This window comes from Marmota flaviventris, chromosome 5, assembly GCF_047511675.1.
Source record: "Marmota flaviventris isolate mMarFla1 chromosome 5, mMarFla1.hap1, whole genome shotgun sequence".
NCBI lineage: Eukaryota > Metazoa > Chordata > Mammalia > Rodentia > Sciuridae > Marmota > Marmota flaviventris.
The window spans coordinates 71,799,715-71,820,833 of NC_092502.1; the positions used below are offsets into that span (position 1 = coordinate 71,799,715).

At 38.6% G+C, this 21,119-nt stretch overlaps 1 protein-coding gene across 4 annotated transcripts in view; it reads left to right on the forward strand.

The window, feature by feature from the left end:
• The window catches only part of Sil1 (SIL1 nucleotide exchange factor), a 318,102-nt gene that overhangs the window by 162,343 nt on the left and 134,640 nt on the right, over positions 1-21,119 (forward strand). For all 4 annotated transcript variants that reach the window (XM_071612326.1, XM_071612325.1, XM_027927476.2 and 1 more), the window contains one exon: positions 17,800-17,991. In XM_071612326.1, coding sequence (XP_071468427.1) covers positions 17,800-17,991 — 192 coding nt within the window. The remainder of the gene's footprint in view (positions 1-17,799; positions 17,992-21,119) is intronic.

Consider the following 21,119-nt stretch of genomic DNA (forward strand, 5'->3'; position numbering starts at 1 on the left):
ATAATGTAGCAAATGTATTTTTTTTCAGGCCTCAGGTTCCTTAAATATAAAACGTGACTCAGTCCAGGATAACTGAAGTTTTCCCCAGCTCTAAAATTCTCTGCAAGGTCTGTTTGTGGTGACACATGCCTATAAGCCTAGTGACTCAGGAAGCTGAGGCAGGAAGATCACAAATTTGAGGCCAGCCTCAGCAACTTAGATCGCAAGCAACTTAGTGAGACACTCTCAAAATAAAAAAGGCTGGTGATGTAGCTCAGTGATAAAGTGCCAATAATAATAATAATAATAATAATAATTATTATTATTATTACTACTACTACTATTATTATTTTTCTCTACAAGCTAAAGGAATGAGAAGAGACAGAATTGCTTTTAGATGGATCATAAGGGAGTGTCACAAATAATTTATTTACATTTCCAGTCTGTTAATTCTTTGTTTCCCACTGCAGATCATCTTTATTTAATTTTATTTTTATTGGTTCTTTTTAGATGTACTTGACAGACTCCATTTTGATATAATTATACAAGGATGGAATATGTCTTATTCTAATGAGGACCACATACTTGTGGATATACATGATGATGGGATTCACTCTCATGTATTCATATATGTACATATATAAAAACTATGTCTGATTTATTCCACTGCTCTTCCCTTCATTCCTCATTGTCTAATCTACTGAATTTCTGTTCTTCGCCTTCCTCCCTTATTTTGGGTTAGCTTCCATATATTAGTGAATGCATTTGACTTTTGGCTTTTGGGGACTGGCTTTTTTCACTTAGCATGATAGTCTCCAGATCCATCCATTTATTGGCAAATGTCATAAAGTCATTTTCTTAATTGCTGAGCAATACTCAATTATGTATATATACCACATTTCCTTCCTTCCTTCCTTCCTCCCTCCCTCCCTCCCTCCCTTCCTTCCTTCCGAACTCAGGGACACTTGGCCACTGAGCCACATCCCCAGCCCTTTTTATTTAGAGACAAGGTCCCACTGAGTTACTTAGCTCCTTGCTTTTGCTTAGGCTTGAACTTGAGATCCTCTTGTCTTAGCCTCCCAAGCTGCTGGGATTACAGGCATGTGCTACCGTGCCCAGCTCACGTTTCATTTATCCACTTTTCTGCTGAAGGACACCTGGGTTGGCTCCATAGCTTAGATATTGTGAATTGAGCTGTAATAAACATTGGTGTGGCTGCATCACTGTAGTATGTTGATTTGGGGAAAACTGGGTCAAATGGTGATTATTCCTAGTTTTATGTGGAAACTTCACACTGCAGAAACCTGTTAATTCTTGAAAAAATCTCTTCTGGCCACTTTGAAGACTGCTCAAAGTTTTCCCTCCTTCTTTTCCTCCTCACAGTCTCTTTTTCTTTTGTCTACCTCTCTGCTCTCTCCCCTAAACCCTTGGCAACTTGTACATTAATGGATCTTAGATCCTCTGGATCCTTTAAAACTAAGTATTTCTGAGACAGAAAAACCTTTGTGGGTGGGCTGATACTAACCTGTTTAAGATGTGTTCGTTTGCAGGCCAAGTCTCCATGTCTTTACTCATCTTATCCAAGTCACATGTCCTGCATGGATAGTGCATATGGTGTGGGAAGGTGAGGAGCAGGGTGGTGGCAGTGGCAGCAGAGGGTGAAGGAAAGTGATGCACGACATTCTGTCCTACCACAGATGTATTAGCTGGTGTGGGAGTGGGGGCCAGAAAAAAAACATATCTGCTACCTGGTGCTGGTGAGGCCAGTTGAGAAGAGTATGTGTGCCTAGGTACCTATGGTAGTGACTTTGGCTCCTTCCCCTGCATCGCTCCTTCACTAGGGCCACCATGCAGAGCTGATGGGAACATAAAAATCACTTTCTTGGTTCTTTGTCTTCAATGCGGGTGGAAGACCCACTTAACCCCTTTCACTTTTTTCACCTGTCTTGGTGAGAGCAATTGGATTTTCTTTCCTCTGGTAATGGCATTTTCCTTTTATAGTTCAGTTTCTATAGTAAAATATTAATAGTTATGCAAAGATTTTAAAAGTGTGAAAACAAAAAATGACTTGAAAGTTTTCTGCTATGGTTTTTGCAATAAAAACTTTTCCCCTTGCAGTGGGATCCCAATAACAGCACCCAAGTACAACATCTCAGTACCTGCCAATTTGGATAAGTTGCCCACTTCTGAGCTATGACTGTCACACTCTTTCTGGAGCCTAAGTTGTTAGCTCCTTCATTGAGTTTGCTGGGTTCTGGGGTCCTCCTGCTTTCATTTAGAGCCTGCCTGGACTGACTCAACTCACTGTTACGGGCTATTTGTTAATACTGGCTCTGGGACTGACAAATAATTTCTTTACATATTCATTAGAAACCTGTCTTGACTTGAAATAGGTACAGGAGTTTTGAAGAAAGCTCCTGGCTACAGATGTCTTCATACTTTTAGCTTATTAACTTTTAAACCCATTCTTTATGGTATCTTTAAGTACAGGATGGCACTTTTGCTGTTAATAAAGACAATATTGACAGATAGTTATAGGCCATATCCTCAATTTTGTATTTGTATGAATTTGATTTTGGGGAATAGGGTATCAGTTTCATTCTAGCAGTGGGTACCTTAGTTGGTTTAGGTGAAGAGTTCCTTGTTTCAGAAAAGCTCTGTCTTACAGGTTTGGATTGTTAGTATTAAATATTTTCTTGAATTTTGTCCATTTATCCCTCTATTACCATATATATTGCTTGATACTTTGTCTTTTTTTGGCGGGGGGGAGTCCTGGGGATTTAACCCAGGGGCGCTTTATTCTAGCGCTGTGCCCCACCCCACCCTTTTTTCTTTTAAGATGGGATCTCACTAAGTTGCCAGGGCTTTGCTGAATTGCCAAGGCAGGGCTTGAACTCACAATCCTCCTGCCTTAGCCTCCCAAGTCACGAGGATTACAGGTGTGTGCCAACACACCCAGCTGATGTTTTTTTTTTTTTAAAATTGAATTTTTTTTTTAGTTGTAGATGGACACAATACCTTTATTTTATTTATTTTTATGTGGTGCTGAGGATCAAACCTAGTGCCTTACACATGCTAGGCAAATGTTCTACCATTTGAGCTATACCCCAGCCCCTTAAGCTTTTGATTTTGGGAAAGAAGTAGATGATTTATTTTTCCCTATTCCTCCCTCTAAAAGATAACTAAAAACCCTGGACATATTACTAAAAGCAAATATAGAAAATCTACATAAGATGGTGAGAAGGTGGAAGATTAGGAGCTTGAGGAATGACATGGCAGTGAATTGGATTTTCATTTTTCCCTTGATATCCCAGACTTGGCACTGGAGAATCCTATATTCTGGAAATGGTAGCAGGTACAGATTTTAAAAAGGTCTAAGAAAAGCCAGCTCTTTCTAGATAAAGGCCCAGAAAAAGGGTAATCTAGCAGGATAAAAACCTTTTTGCTGATACCTGTCCTAATTCAGCCAAAGACGTTGGAAATCTCTCTCTCTCTCTCTCTCTCTCTCTCTCTCACACACACACACACACACACACACACCGCAGTGCCCATAGAAATTGAGTGGGGAGTACTTCCTCCTCTTGCATGTTGGTATAGCAAGCTGAAGCCGAGTGGAAGCCTGAACTTGTACTTCATCCCAGTGGCAATAAATTACTCTGCTGCTTCCACCGAGGTGGTGTCAGTGGGAGCTGAGTAGAGTCTTCTGTTCTCTGCCCAATGGCTACTGTCTGCTTCTCTTGATGGTATGGTTTAAGCAGAGACCAAATATGGATACTGATTTTCTATCCTTGAGTAGCAGACTATTTATCCTGTTGTTGTGTCAGTAGAGACCAGGCAAAGGATGCCTGTCCTCTGCTTGACAGCACCAAGATGTCTCTTCACTTTTCCCTTATGAGGTGGTATCAGTAGGGGTGCAGGAGAGTCTACCTACCTCCATCCTGGTGGCAACAGGCAGTGTAAGGCAGCATTCTGTTTCCCTCTTAGGAGTAGAGTCAGTGGGGTAAGTGAGGAACATGAACTATTACCTTCAGATAAGCATCAACTACAGGCAGTGCTTTGATTCCCCCATGGGGTGGTATCATTTGGGGGTCAAGGGAGGAGCTTACACTTCTACTCCTAGTATCCAACATTCAGTGATGGCAGGAACTTTACTATCCTGATTAGAGACTGAGGGTAGGATTTTGGAGAGAAGGAGCAAAAGAAACTGACCAGAATTAACAGAAAGACCTGAGAACTGAACTATAGTGTGGAACACTGCCCAGGTTTTTAGATTAGCCTCTGTATAACATACAAAGGAAGCAGACCAGAAGAGCACTATGAAGGCCTTGTAAATTAAATTGTTATTGGAGCCAGAGCCCACATAAGTAAGCCACAACCATCATACTAAACCCAAGCAGGTGACTACCTACTGAAAGAGAAGATTAAATAGGATCTAGAGTCTCACAAATTAATACCCCAAATATCCAGGATATAATTGAAATTCACTCATCTTCCCAAGAACCAAGAAAAATCACAACTTGAATTAGGAAAGAAAATTAGTAGGTGCTATTGTGGATTGAATGTGTTTCCTCTAAATTCATATGATATGATAAAGTAGAACAATTATATACTATAATAAAATTTATTTGACTAACACGTGGATGGTGTATGCAGTATAGATATGCTGGACAAAAGGATGATTCATGTTTGAGGCAGGTCAGAGTGGGACAACAAAAATAATTTATGAATTGTTATTTCTGGAATTTTCCATTTGATATTTTTGTACCATGGTTGACTGTGTGACTAACTGAAGGCATGGGAAGTGAAATCATGGATAAGTGGGGATACAGAATAAAACTGAAAAATACAATAACTGAGATTGAAAAGTCACTGAGTGGGCTCAGTAACAGAAAAAGATGACCGGGAAAAGAATTAGTGAACTTGAAGACATAAGTATATGTTAAGTATACTTATGCTATAAGTATATTACAAAATCTAAATAGACAAAAAATGGGAAAAAAATAAACAGAGCCTTAGAGACCTTTAGGATTACAATAAAAATTCTAACATTTGTGTCATTAGAATTCCAGATAGAGGAGAAAGAACATGGAACTGAAAAATAAACAGTTTCTAACAAATTCCCAAGTTTGATGAAAGGTATAATAAGCCCACAGATTCACAAAGCTAAGTGGTCTCCATAGGATAAACTGAAAGAAGTCAATCCCAAGGTGCATCATAAATTTCTGAAAACTAAAAACAGAAAATAGAAGCAACTAGAAGAACAATATAGGAGAGCAATTATTGAGTGATAGTGAATTTATCATCTGCTGCAGTCTGGCTGGGCACAAAATCACGAGCCACCACACAGCTTGTAGATTCAAACAGCAACTCTTTATTCCCGAACTCACACCAGCACTCTATAATCACGTTCTGGGGAAATCCACGTTCTCTGCCCAAATCCACCCCCACTGGGCTTCTGTCTCCCAAAAAATACTGTCTGAATCCCGTGAGAACTCAAGGGGAACTCAGGCAGCAGGATACGCCCTATTCCCAGCAGGAATAACCTTAAACCTGGAAACACCCTAAACCCGGATAGTCCTAAACCGGGAACGCCCTAAACCCGGATCATCCTAAACCGGGAACACCCTAAACCCGGATCCGCCCTGGTCCTTGAGCAAGGTCACCTTAGATGCAATGTCACTGCAAAATGTCCTATTTCCACGAGTCCTTCCACTAAGCAACATGGGGTACGCTGGCAAGGAAATTGTCATACCTACTTGGCTAATGGCTCCCAGCATCTCCCCCCTTATGATTAATTAAACAACAAGCAATGTGGCTTAAGGACCGTGCCTGGTAGGTTGTCCAATTCAACATATGGTTCTTACCCCTCATCGGAAAACTGACCTTTAGGCGTCAGCCTCCTGTCTTAGGTTGATACCACTGCAATTGGATCATACCTGTCACTGACTACCAGTCCAGCATATAGCCATTGGCCCCCAAATTTTAGACCATCACTAGCAGAAGGGAGGAGGATACAGAAATGCCACGACACCAAGCCAATTGACGGCTCCTTGGGAAAAATTGCATCACTGGTGACACCATCAGCAAAGATATGCCAGCATTACCACAATTTGCTGCACCAAATGATAGTTACATAGTCCAGGCAAGTTCTGCAAGCAGTTCAAAGCGGAGGGGGTCTATCAATATGTCCATTTCCTCCCAAAGTAAATCGAGTCCTTGATTGAGCATTACTTGTTGAGTTATATTCATTGATGCATCAGTTTATACAGTTTACTGTGATAGCTATCATAGAAGCTGTAGTTTGGTTTTATCTTTGTCTTCACCGGCACTGGGATGAAGATAGGAATTCTGGCAATGATGCTAAAGAGACATTATCCTGAAAAGAATTATTAAATATAATGAAAAGGAAAGGTGAAAGTAAACAAACAGATCTGTTAACCTACTTTAAAAACAATCCTTAACAGCTGTTTACGAAATTTAAATTAGTAAACAAACAGATCTGTTAACCACCTTTAAAAACAATCCTTAACAGCTGTTTACCTAATTTAAATTAAACCATTTAAATCACGTGAATAAAAAAAATAATAATAATTCGGATCCATTTTTTCATGAGCACTCCTCATATAAGAAATATGGACATACGCACATACAGACATACAACACAAAACACAAGAGTGCACACAAACGTACAACACATAAGAAAATAGTAAAGGCCTTGTAGCTTTACCTAGGTGAAATCTCCATTGCAATGTTTAAAAACTCCACAGTCAAAAAATAAAACTGACCAGAAAAACATTAACCTAGGTTTGTATGAGCTCAAAAAATAAAATAAACTTTATGATGTGGGAAAATGCAATAATAAAATAGCTATTGAAAAAAGCATCCTGGTTAATCACTGTCGCAGATTTAAGAATGGCCAAGCTGGAGTTCTGGATATCAGCTGTTATGGATTTGAGTCAAATCATCTTCTTTTCGATCTGTAGAAATTGTTTTAGTTAATCTCTCTGGAATCCAAATCGGCTGCTGTTCTCCCTGTGGAAACACACAAACAAAACCCCGACTCCAGACAATCACTGGGTCAGGACCTTTCCATTGTCCTGTTAGAATATCTTTCCAAAGTACCTTAGGCTTATGTACATTTTTTGGATACATATGTCTTTCCACAGCACTAAGTCCTTATGTATCCAAATTTAAAAAGTTTAGAGTAAAAAGGGTTATTTTAAGTTTATCTTTGGGGGATATATACCCCTTTCCAATTCCCTCTTTTTGCTTTAATAAGTATATGTCTGTATCTAATAGTTGTCTTAGCTTTTTGCATTTTCTATCTGAAATACCTTACTTGACATTTTCAACCATTTTTTATCTTATTTCTATCTTCTAATTTTTTCCCCCTAAGGTTTGTACATTCACCCTTAGTTGCTTTTTTTTCCTCTTAGTTTTCCTTTGTTTCCTATTTTGTGGGTTTAAAATTATTGTCTTCCTACATCTTTTTTATCTTCCTACATCTTTTCTATCTTTTTTTCTTTTTAACTTTCTATTCTTCTGTCTTTAAAGTTTTTCACTTCAAATTTTTAATCTTCTTTATCTAAGTATCTTTTATCCTATTATCTTCCCATTTTTTTTTTAAGTAATGCCTTTACGATTAACTAGGCTTCGAATGATGCACTCTTTCCTCCGTCATGAAGGCATTTTAACCACCTTCAATTTAACCTTTTAAAGCCTTTTGCAACTTACTTAGAGATTTTACAACTTTTTACTTTATCACACAAAGATTATCTCATCTAAAAACATTTCTTTTTCTTATAACCTTCCATATTAAAATATATTTCCACATCTTGAATCTTTTTATATCTCTTTTTTCTTTTTTCCGCCATGAAGGTATCTCGACCACCTTCAATTTAACCTTTTAAAGCCTTTTAATTATCATCTATACTGTACTTTTAAATGTACTTTTTCACCACCTACAACTTCACTCTTTTAAACGAGGCTTAGATTCTGTTTAAATCGCTTCAATGTTAGTTTACATGGCTGCCCTTCAACCAAAGGCTTTTTTTTTTTTTTAACTCCATTGAGAAGCTTTGTCTCAATCTGCCATGTACAAATACCTTTTTCTTCTTTCTTCCTTTCTCAAGCTTTTAAAGTAAGTCTAGTTTCCTCAAAATCTTTTTAAATGGCATTTTACAACTTTTTACTTTACCACACAGAGATTATCTCATCTAGAAACATTTCTTTTTCCTTTAACCTTTTATATTAAAATATATTTCCACATCTTGAATCTTTTTCTATCTCTTTTTTAACCGTTAACCCTTTTTATAAATTCACATTTTGAAACAACTCTTATAAAATTTCTGATTTAGACAAATTACTCCACTTTAATAAGATGAAATACTTTCATGTTTTTTTTATGGTACTGTAATACTATGATTGAAACCCAACTGAAACTTCTTATACTCTTTGTATATAAATTACACCTGATAGAATCTTAGCTCTTAGTAACCTTGTTTTAGCAAAGACACAGACCAAAGCAATATTAAACTTTTTTTCCATTTACCAATTTATGAAAACACACATAATGTTTAAATATATTACCTTATGGAACTTAATAAGTAAAGAGTACTTGATTTCATATTTAGTGGTTGATATTTTAACACTTTAGCCTTGTAAATTAATCAGATGTCTGTAAAAACCAAGATCTTAGACAAATGTAGTAAACAGAACTAGCCATCTCTTTCTTGTTGAAGAAAAATCTTTCTACAGGATACCATGATGGTCCCATTGATATACTTAATAACTCGTCTTTAAAAAGCCATGAGCTACATTTTTGTATTGTATCAACATATGTCCTAACTATTGTTGGTCTTACTGGGGTGCCTCTTTCCTCTAACAATTTTTCTTCCTTGGAGGCGAACAACTTCAAACCTTGAGTCAACCATTTTCCCCAGTTTGCCTGAGAAAGTTCTAGGAACAGGCAACTTGAAATAAAAACAAAATAAATCAAAAAAGGAACACATTGTTTTTTGAAATGCTCACCCATTCTTTCTCTCTTCCTCAAGAGCGAGAAATTTCACTTACCTCCAAGTTTCAGGCGTTCCCCGCACGGGACGCCAAATGCCGCAGTCTGGCTGGGCACAAAATCACGAGCCACCACACAGCTTGTAGATTCAAACAGCAACTCTTTATTCCCGAACTCACACCAGCACTCTATAATCACGTTCTGGGGAAATCCACGTTCTCTGAAATTATAGAGGCCATAGTATGTGGCACATTTTTCAAGTGCCACAAAACAAAAACTGACACTCAAAATTCTACATAATTAGGGCTGCAGTTGTAGTTCAGTGGTAGAGCACTTGCCTAGCATGTGGGAGGCACGGGGTTCAATCCTCAGCACCACATAAAAATAAATAAATAAAATAAAGGTATTGTGTTCATTTACAACTAAAACATATAAATAAAAATATGTTAAACAAATAAACAAAAAATTCTACATAATCCATGAATAACCTTCAGGATTAAAAGGGTAATCAAAACATTCTCAGACAAAGGAAAATTAAGAAATTAGAGCAATCAATATAAAAAAACTATATAAACACACTCAAAACGCTATAGGTAAACCAAAATGGTGTCCTATAATATGTACCTTGCCTTGCTACAGTATGGCAGGAAAAGGAAAATAAAAAAAACAGGGAACAAACAGAAAACAAAAAATAAAAAGCCGAACTTGAGATCTGAAATATCAACAATTATATTAAAATGTAAAGGTCTAAATATACCAATTAAAAACACATAATAGATTTTTAAAAAATGATCCAAATATTTTCCTTTCTACAAGAAACCCACTCAAAAAATATAATGATAAAAAGGTAGGTAGAAAGTGAAAGAAAGAAAGCATATCATTCAAGCATTAATTAAAAAAAAAACAAAAGTAGCTATATTAACATCAGCTAAAGCTGACTTTAGAGCAAAGGAAATGATTAGTGACAGAAATATTACATAATGATAAAATGGTCAATCTGCTAAAATACTTGGTAATCCTAATGTGTATGCACCCGACTTTTATTTGTATAGCAAAGTACATGAAGCAAAACCTGACAGAACTAAAAGGAAGAAAAAGAGAGTTTCACAATTATATTTGGGAACTTCAACATTCATTTCTCAGAATTGGTAGAACTACTAGAGGGCAAATCAGTAAGGATGTGAAATAGATGAATAATATGAACATTGCATCCAACAGCAGCAGAATGCTTTCTTTTCAAGCATCCATGGAATATTTACCAAAACTGTATCCTGGGTTATGAAACAAATCACAATATATTTAAATGAAATGATAATATAGAGTAAAAATGTAATTCAGAGGGAGAGTGCTTGCCTAGCATGCGCAAAGCCCTGAGTTCAATCTCTATGGCTCTTTTTTTTTTTTGTCATCAAAAGCGAAGGGATATATCTGAAACTGAAAGGGAAATTTGTTGCACCAAAAGCTTATATTAGAGAAGATATAGACCTCAGCTCTAAAAGCTGAGACATAAGGTCCCACCTCAAGAAACTAGGAAAAGATGATCAAAATAAGCTCATAACAAGCAGAAAGGAGGAAATAATAAAGAACAGAAATCAATGGAATTGAGAACATAAAAACACAGAAAATGAACAAAACCCAAGGTGATAGACTTCCAGAAAGACTGACAAATAGTTGGGCATGGTGGCACATACCTGTAATCCCAGCTCTCTGGAGCCTGAGGCAGGAGTTATGTGTTCAAAGACAGTCTCAGCAATTTAGTGAGGCACTAAACAACTTAGCAAGACCCTGTCTCTAAATTAAAAATATAAAAAGGGCTGGGGATGTGGCTCAGTGTTTAAGCACTCCTGGGTTCAATCCCTGGTTTGTTTGTTTTAAAAAAAGACTGACAAAGCAATAAGATATGAATTACCAGTATCAGAAATAAGGCCAAGAATATCACTATAGATCCTATAGACATTAAAAGGAAAATAAGAGAATGCCATGAATAGCTTTATGCACATAAATTTGACAACCAGTCCAGTTCTTTTAAAAGTATGTACTATCCAAACTTATTCAATGTGAAATAATCTGAAACTATAATCATTAAAGAAACTCAACTTACAATGAAAACCCTTCCATAAAAATGTCTCTAAGTTCAGATAATTTCACTGGAGATATCTATGAAACATTTAAAAATAATTAACATCAATTCTACACCATCTTTTCCAGAAAATGGAAGCAAAAGGAATATTTTTAGTTGTAGTTGGACATAATTCCTTTATTTTATTTTTATGTGGTGCTGAGGATCGAACCCAGGGCCTCGCTCATGCTAGGCAAGCACTCTACCACTGAGCCATAACTCCAGCCCCTGAAACACTTGTTATTTTATGAGGCTAATGTTACACTGATAACTAAAATATATTTTAAAAAATCTGAAGACCAATGTCCCTCATGAAGATATCTGCAAAAATCCTCATCAAGACATTAATAAATATAAATCTAGCAATTTATGAAAACATTATACATTATAACCAAGTGGGATTTATTACATGAATGCGTGACTTCAATGTACAAAAACCAATCAGTGTAACCCTCTATATCATCAGGCTTAAGAAGAAAAATCGCCTCATCATGTATCTATTGATGCACAGAGAACCTTTGATAGACTTCAACAGCCATTCTGATAAAAATTCAGTAACCTAGGAATAGAAACCTTTCTCAACTCGGTTGAGAGCATCTACAAAAAAATCTATATTCAACATTGCCACTGAGATCAGGAACAAAGTAAGATAGTTCACTCACCACTCATGCATCATATTCCTAACCAATGCAGTAAGATAGGAAAGGAAAGAAAAGGCATGTAGTTGGAAAGGAAGAGATAAAACTATCCCTATCCCTATTTTCAGATGGCATAGATTGCCTATGAATAAATCCCAAAGAACCTCTAAAAACACAGAACAATATTCTATAATTGATGAGTTCAGTTGGGACACAGGATACAAAACCAACACAAATCAGTTGTATTTCTATATACTAGCAGTGAATATGTGGAAATTGAAACAAAAAATATAAATACTATTTACAATAGTTTCTCCCAAAATGAAATATTTAGGAATAAACGCAACCAGACATTTATAGGATTTATGTGCTGAAAATGAAGAGTTGATGAAAGATGATGAAGTTAAAGAAGATTCTAAGTAAGTAAAGAGATGTACTGTGTCCATGTATTGAAAGACTCAACACAGTAACAATGTCAGTTCTCCTCAAATTGATCTATAGGTTAAATGCAATTTCTATCAAAATCCCAGCAAGTTTTTTTATATAGATAGATAAGTTTATTCTGAAGTTTATATAGAAAGATGAAGGAAATAAAATAGCTAACACAATTTTGAGAAAGAGTAAGTGAGAGATATCACTCTACCTGATTTTATACTTATTCTATAGCTATGGTAATTCAGACAATGTGTGTTGGTAGAGAGAAAAAACAAAAACAAAAACACCCATAGATCAATGTAACAGAATAGAGAACCCAGAAATAGAACCAAACCAATATACCCAACTGATTTCTGGCAGTGAAAACCTACCCCTTATTACAAAATACATCCAAAAGTATAGATTTAAATGTAAAATGTAAAACTTTAAAGAAAAAAAAAAACACTTTTAAAATTCAACATAGGAGAAATCTTTGGAAAGCAGGACCAGGTAAAGAGATTTTAAGAAGTGACAAAAAATGTACAGACCACAAAAGAAAAATGAATAAATTGGACTTCAAATTAAAAACTTTTGCTGTGTGAATGATCATATTAAATCATCAGAAAGATAAGCTGCTGCCTGGCACAGTGGCACATGCCTATAATCCCAGCAACTGAGAGGCTGGGGCACAAATTCAAGGCCAGCCTCAGCTAATTATCAAGGCCTTGTCTCAAAATAAAATATAAAAAGTGTTGGGGATGTGGCTCAATGTTTGAGTGTTCCTGGTACAGGGGATGGGGGGTGGGGTGTCACAAAAGAAAGAAAAAAGAAGCTGCTGGCTAGAAAATATTGAGAAATTGCATACTAGCTGTCTTCACTTTGTTATCACATGGGACTATCAAAATGACTGCCAGCTGAAACTCTGTAGAGCAATCTTAGTAATCAATGGAAAAATTAATGATTGTTTGATGACTTAACATTTTTTGCCATACACTAAAAACTATATGTCAGTTATAAACATATACAGAAATGAACAAGTAGCAATACTAATATTCATTTAATGCACTGTGATTTTAAGCGCTAGAAACATTGAGAAAGTTTTTATTTCTTTGTCAAGTTTTTGGGTTGTTTTACAAAGAGCAGTTTGAACAATGCTTAGCTTTTCCTCATATGACAGAGAGCATCTTTTCTATGCTTGGTGAATTATTATACTCCTTTCTAAGTATGGTAGCTTCCAACATTTTATCCATTGTGCTTTCAATGTTGCGAAATTTGTGAGTTCCTATAGTGTGAAGGTTTTTTTTTTTGCCAGTGCCACATCATCTTTTTTATCACTATTAGTTTTATTTTTGAAGTTTACCTTTGCTAAGTTCTGGCTACATATTTAGAGATTATCAAACAACATCAGTGTCAACATCCCTCCATTCTCTTTCTTTTACAACTCCTTGTATGTTTAATTTGAATTTTACTGCCAAAGTTACCACTTTTCATTTCTTGGCCAGCAAAGATGAAAGTGCAGCAAACTTTCTTTCAATTATCTATCTTTATAGAATGTCACATGGGTTCATAATTAAGAGATGAGGCCACATAACTCTGTACTTTGCATCAGTGTGTGAACTGAGTAACAGATGTGCAGTGACTAGTCATTTGCAATGAAGTCATGTGATCAATCATTGCTCATGATAGACATTTAAAAAAAAACTTATATAGTGATTTTCAAACTGAAAATCTAGCACCAAAGTTTGTACTTTATGTGGTTACTTGTAGTTAATATTTTGTGGTAACTGCAATTTGAGTTATTTTGGGATATTGGTATTATTTAAACTTTATGTTTTGAAATTGGTGCATATGCATGCAAAGCAAGGACTATCTGTATCTGACAAAGAGCTTTAAAATACATAAAGAATTCCTGCTGGGAGCAGTGGCACATGCCTATAACCCCAGCAACTGGGAGGAGGGGTGTTGAGGCAGGAGGACCACAAGTTCAAAGCCAGACTCAGCAACTTAGTGAGGACCTAAGCAACTTAGTGAGACTCTTTCTCAAAATTAAAACACACACACACACTAAAAAGAAGTAGGGATGTGGCCCAGTGGTTTAGCACTCCATGGATTCAATCCCTAGTTTTTAAAAAAAAAAAAGAATATGTAAAGAACTCTCAAATAGTAAAACTAATAACACTTAAGTAATGGGTAGGCACACAGACATTTTAACAAAGAGAATATATGGCTGGAAGGAAAGCACATGGAAAGATGTTTAACATCATTAGCCATTAAGTTAAATCTGTAGTGAGTCATCAGTACATATTTAAATGAATGTATAAAATAAAAAAGTGATAATACTAAATATTGGTGAGGATACGGATAAATTGGATCTTTTACACATTCATGGTCAGAATGTAGAATGGTATAGCCATTCTGGAAAACAGTTTGACTTAGACTCTTTCTCAAAATTAAAAAAAAAAAAAAAAATTGGGGCTGCGGATGTGGCTCAAGCGATAGCGTGCTCGCCTGGCATGTGCGGGGCACTGGGTTCGATCCTCAACACCACATAAAAAATAAAATAAAGATGTTGTGTCCACCAAAAACTAAAAAATAAATATTAAAAAATTCTTTCTCTCTGTCTCTCTCTCAAAAGAAAAATTAAAAATTAAAAAAATAAAAAGGGGTAGGGATGTGGCCTAGTGGCTAAGCACCCCTGGAGTTAATCCCTAGTTTAAAAAAAAAAGAATATATAAAAAACAAAACAAAACATGATTATCATAACCCAACAGTTGTACTCTTGGCCGCTTATCCTAGAGAAATAAGAACATATATTTAAACAAAAACTTATATACAAATGTGCATAGCAGTTTTATTCATAATGGCCCAAGTCTAGAAACAACTCAGATGTTCTTCAGCAGTGAATGGTTAAACAAACAGCATCTATATGATGGAATGCAACTTAATAAAAATAGAAAGAAGTAAACTATTGATATGTACAGTAACTTGAATGAATCTCAAGAGTATTGTGCTCAATGAAAGAAAACAGTCTTAAAAGGTTACAGACTGTATGGTTCCATTTATATAACATTCTCCAAATGTCAGAATTATAGAGATGGAGAACAAATAGTGGTTGCCAGGACATGGAGATGGGAGGGAGTATAGTGAGAGGACTAGGTACATCTATAAAGAGTTTGCACAGCCAGCTACTATGGTACATGCCTATAATTCCACCGTCTTGGGAAGCTGAGGCAGAAGGATTGTAAGCTTGATGCCAGCCTGGGCAGTTTAGTGAGCCCCTGTCTCAAAGGAAGAAATAAAAAGGGCTAGGGATATAGCTCAGTGGTAAAAATAATCCTCCCTCTTCATTCCTCATACTGCAGAAGGCTGCAGGCAGCAGGGACAAGAGGTTGCACATTGGAGTTGTGGTGGAACAGTTCCATAGCTTGGTCATTCTATGGGTTCATAAATTTGTAGCTTAAATAAAAGTGTATAGAATCACACATAAACACTTGCAAATGAGACCATGTAAAAAGTAGTAAAATCTGACTGAGGCCTGTAATTTAGTTAATGGCATTGTACCTATGTCCTTTTCTTGGTTTTGATACTGAACTATCGCTATATAAGTGGTACCCCTGGAGAAAGTGGGATAGAGTACTATTTTTGTAATTTCCTGAGTTTATAATTACTTCAAATTAAAATTTTTCTCCTCCTCCTCCTCCTCCTCCTCCCCCCTCCCCTTCCTCCCCCTCCTCCCCTCCCTCCTCCCCCTCCCCTCCCCACTCCCCCTCCCCTCCCCCTCCCTCCTCCCCCTCCCCACTCCCTCCTCCCCCTCCCCACTCCCCCTCCCCTCCCCACTCCCCTCCCCCACCCCCCTCCCCCACCCCCCTCCCCTCCCCCACTCCCCTCCCCCACCCTCCCCTCCCCTCCCCCTCCCCTCCCCCTCCTCCCCCACTCCTCCCCCACCCCTCCCCTCCCCCTCCCCTCCCCTCCCTCCCCCTCCTCCCCTCCCTCCTCCCCCTCCCCTCCCCCCTCCCCCTCCCCTCCCCCACCCTCCCCCACCCTCCCCCTCCCCCCTCCCCTCCCCCTCCCCTCCCCGTCCCCTCCCCTCCCCTCCCCCTCCTCCCCCACCCCTCCCCCTCCCCCACCCCTCCCCTCCCCCTCCCCTCCCCGTCCCCTCCCCTCCCCTCCCCCTCCTCCCCCACCCCTCCCCCTCCTCCCCCCACCCTCCCCCCACCCCTCCCCCATTCCTCCCCTCCCCCTCCCCTCCCCTCCCCTCCCCTCCCCGTCCCCTCCCCTCCCCTCCCCGTCCCCTCCCCTCCCCTCCCCCTGCTCCCCTCCCCTCCCCCTGCTCCCCTCCCCTCCCCCTCCCCTCCCCCTCCTCCCCCTCCCCTCCCCCTCCTCCCCCTCCCCTCCCCCTGCTCCCCTCCCCTCCCCACTCCCCCTCCCCCTCCCCCCTCCCCTCCCCTCCCCCCCCTCCTCCTCCTCCTCCTCCCACCATCATCTTAGGAGGTACAGATCACTAGTTTCTTATCATTGCCACCTGCCTATCATCCCATAACTCTAGAAAATGATTCAGCCTTCTCAGACCTGTCTGCCTGGCTTTGGCAGCCATCCAGAGTCTTCTGTCTGGGTGCAGAGAGAACATTTCATGTTGGTTTAACTCAGAGAATCAGGGTGTGGTGCCCCATAGATGTGATTGCTCTGCTAGGAGATCAGTCTTTTTTTTTTTTTTTTTTTTAAAAGATCAGTGTTTTTAAGAGAGGCTGATTTATGTCTTTGGTTGGTATTTCCATGGAGTGTTTGTAGCTGGGGAGAGAAACCCATTGGTAATAAATGGGTGATTTGAGGCTGACAGCTGCTCATCATCCTGCTTTTTATAAATATTCGTTCCTTTTAGTTCTTCTTGGAAGATAGATACATAAACCACTGTGACCTTTCAAAATGTCTTTATAAAGACTATCCTCTAAAACTGGTAAGAAAATGGAGTGCCACATACATAAAATATCCAATTAAAGTCTTTTATTCACCTCTAACATAATTTCATTTAAAAATTTTGGGGGGTGGGCAAGGATTGAGAGAAAATTGAGATTTGAGCATAATACATTCAGTAATTTAGCCATTTCAAACAGTTGAACGAATTGTACAGCTGTGGTTAGATTGACAGTAATGACAGTGATTTAATTTTCATCAACAAATTGCTCCTGCACTGACAGTGTTTGCCTGTAGTTTTCTACATCTGGGTTTCCCTAAAATGTTGCTGGGTTGGATAGGGCAAAGCCAAGATTGTCTCTGATTGTGGGAAGAGGGGAACCATGGTATGTGTTATTTTTTTCTGAGACCTCAACCAGACCATATGAGGTTAGTTTTTGAAGGTAAGCTTGTGTTTCTTTCTCGACTTTGTTACAATTACAACAGGAAGACTTTTCATTCTTCTTGAATGTCTTTTAGAGCAAAGGCCTATATGGGTAGACTCTGAGGGTTCTTTTTCTCTGGTACCTTAGGAAGAATTAGGATTTTTGAAAGTACAGATTAGAGAAGATTATAAATATTAGGACAGCAGTTCTGTAAAGGTGGGCATCCATAGTAGACCATAGAAGTCTTTGGGAGGTGTCTCCAATCAGTTAAATTGATCATCTATTTGTTGCTGTCCTCAGGCAAGACAGGCTGAGGTAAAGCGATTCTTCCGCCCCATTGAGGAACTGAAGAAGGAGTTTGATGAGCTGAATATTGTCATTGAAACTGACATGCAGATCATGGTCCGTCTGATCAACAAATTCAACAGTTCCAGCTCCAGCCTGGAAGAGAAAATTGCTGCACTCTTTGATCTTGAGTACTATGTCCATCAGGTATTGTATTTCCATGTCCATAAGTCTAATTTTTAATTAATAGCTCCAAAGATAACCTCTGGCCATAAGCCCCTGAGAAAATGGCATCAGCATCTTTACTTCTCTTCCAGGGCATAGACTGTTTTCAATCTAGCCAATGTTTCTTGTAGTTAGATATATTCTTAGAGACTAGACCAAGCTCTTTTTCATTTATACTGTTACCTCCTTTATTTTTTCAACACTGAGGATACAACAGAGGTAAAATTTCTGTAGTTCCTATCCCATGTAGCTTATAGTCTGGAAGGATAAACAGTCAAATAGTGAGCAAATGAACACTTTAACAATGAAATAATGAGGTAATTTAAGATCATGATAGACTCCAGAAGGTGATGTGGGAATATATCATAGTTGAACTTAATACCTAGTCAGGGGCAATAAAGAGAGGTTTCTCAAGGATGTGCTGGCTGTGCATTCAAGCATTATTAGAAGTTTTCTAGGTAAAGAGGAGGCTTTAGAATAGGGGATGGCAAACTACCACCCATGGGCCAAATCGGACTTGATGTCTGTATTTGTAAATGAAGTGTTATTGGGACACACCCACCACTGTTGGTGTATTATTTAAGACTGTTTTCATGCTATAATGGCAGAGTTGAGTAATTGTAACAGAAACTGTATGCCTTACAAAATAAAAAATATTTAATTTTAGAAAGTTTGCCTTGGATTAGAGCATTCCAGGCAGAGTAAGCAACATGTACAAAGATTCTGGGGCAGAGAAGAACATGGTGAGGTTGAACCTGGGAATGATTGGTGTGCCTGGAGCATAGTGGCCAGGGGGAGGCTAGCATAAATAGTGGGAACTGGGGAGTCAGAGAGTTAAGTTTAGGAATATCCTGCTCTTAATAATTTTAGCCTTAATCCTTAAAACAATTTGAGAGTTCATCATGGAAAAGTAACTGCTCAGACTTCTATAGCTAATATTTATTGAGATTATTATATACTAGACTCTGCTTCAAGTGTTTTGTGTATATTAATTCATTGACTTCCACAGCTTGCCTTATAGTAGCCATCACTATTTATCCCATTATTTTGCTTTTTTTGGGGTGGGGGGTGGGATCTTACTATGCTGCCCAGGCTAGTCTCAAACTCCTAGGCCCACATCATCTTCCTGCCTCACTCAACAGGTGGGACTACAGGAATGCACCATTGCACCCAGCTAATCCCATTTTTATGTGAGAAAAATGAAGCAGAGAGAGATAATGTGATGGCTCAATATCATCCAGCTAATAAGGCTAGAGCTGGGAAAGCAACACAAGATTTTCTTCAACCTCTAATCTGACCCTACACTAATCTGATGACTGTGCTTATCATAGGAAACTGGTATGTTTTCTCTCCTTCCTTCTTTCCGTCCTTCTTCTTCTTCTTCTTCAATTGAACTCAGGGATGCTTAACCACTGAGCCACATCCCTAAGTCTTTTTATTTTTCATATTGAGACAGGATCTCACTGAGTTGGTTAGGGCCTTGCTAAGTTGTTGAATCTGGTTTCAAACTTGCAGTCCTCCTGCTTCAGACCCCCAAGTCACAGGATTACAGATGTTTGCCACCATATCCTGGATTGGTACCTTTTGAATGAAGCTCAAAAGGGAATGTGTGGAGGTAAAGAGAAGGAGCAAAGAGAAACCATTCATTTATTCAAGAAATGAGTTTATTGAATGCTAACTTTAAGTCCCAGGCACTTGAGATACATTTGTGAACAAAATTGGAGTTTACTTTCTAGCAGAGGCAGTTACCAAATAAGTAAATTATAAATAATATATTGAGGCCTGGCATAGTGGTGCACACCTATAATCCCAGCAGCTCAGGAGGCTGAGGCAGGAGGGTCTCAAGTTCAAAGCCAGCCTCAGCAATGGTGAGGCACTAAGCAAATCAGTGATACCCTGTCTCTAAATAAAATACAGAGAAGGGTGGAATGAGATGGTCATCATTACCCTAAGTACATGTATAAGACATGAATGGTGTGAATCTGCTTTATGTACAACCAGAGACATGAAAAATTGTGTTCTATATGTGTAATATGAATTGAGTTGCATTCTGCCGTTATATATAACAAATTAAAATAAATAAATAAATTTTAAAAATACAAAAAAGGGCTGGAGATGTGGCTCAGTGGTCAAGTGCCCCTGAGTTCAATCTCTGGTACCCCACCACAATATGTTGAAGGTGATAAATGGTATAGAGAAGTAAAAAGGAGAGTAGGGAAGGAATTTGGCTGTGTTGAGAATGATTATCTCAGGCAGGAGGAGCAACAAGTACAGAAGTCCTGAGGTGGGAGATGCCTCGTATGTTTGAGGTCAGTATACTTGGAGTAGGGCAAAGGGGGAGAGGAGAAGCAGATGAAGCTCAGAGATAGTGGGAGGAAGAATATGGAGGACTTAACTGTAGACCATGACAAAGAGTGAAACTTGAAAAATCTGACTTACTTTTAAAAGGACCCCTCCAGCTGCCGTGTTGAGAATTGGACTGAAGGTAAGGGGAATGAGTAGAAGCAGAGACCAGGTAGGAGGCTCTTGTGAGTAACCCAGACTAGTAACAATGGTGGCCCAGGGGGCGATGTAATAGTAGTCAAAATCTTGTTTGAGATCCATATAGATCTTCAGTGTCCTCCCATGTACTATAGCATCTTTGGTTTTGTTTTTTTGTGGTGCTGGGTATTGAACCTGGGGTCTTGTACATGCTAGGCAAGTGCTCTACCACTGAGCAACATCCCCAGCCTGTATCTTTGTTCTTTATAAACTAAAGAGAGTTTTTCTTTGTTTGGGATTTTTGCCAACTTCTGTGGTGAAAGAGGGTGAGTGTGCACTGTATCTGCAGGAATTATGAAGCAGCTTATTCACCTTCTTTCTCTGCTCATAACTCTTTCTTAGGTCTCAAAAGCAGGACTGTGTTCCTCTGGGGCGGGGGGTGGGAGGCAGGAGGCAGGAGGCAGGGAACACACCTAAATTCTCTTTCCCCTTTCCAGTTTTCTCTCTAGGGTAAGAAACAAAAACTCCCACAGTTTTTCGGTTAGAGGCAAAGGATTAAGAATCTTAGGGGTTACTGTCTAGTTCAGTCCTGCTCTGATGTTATAGCTTTTCTTTATTTTTTATTTCAA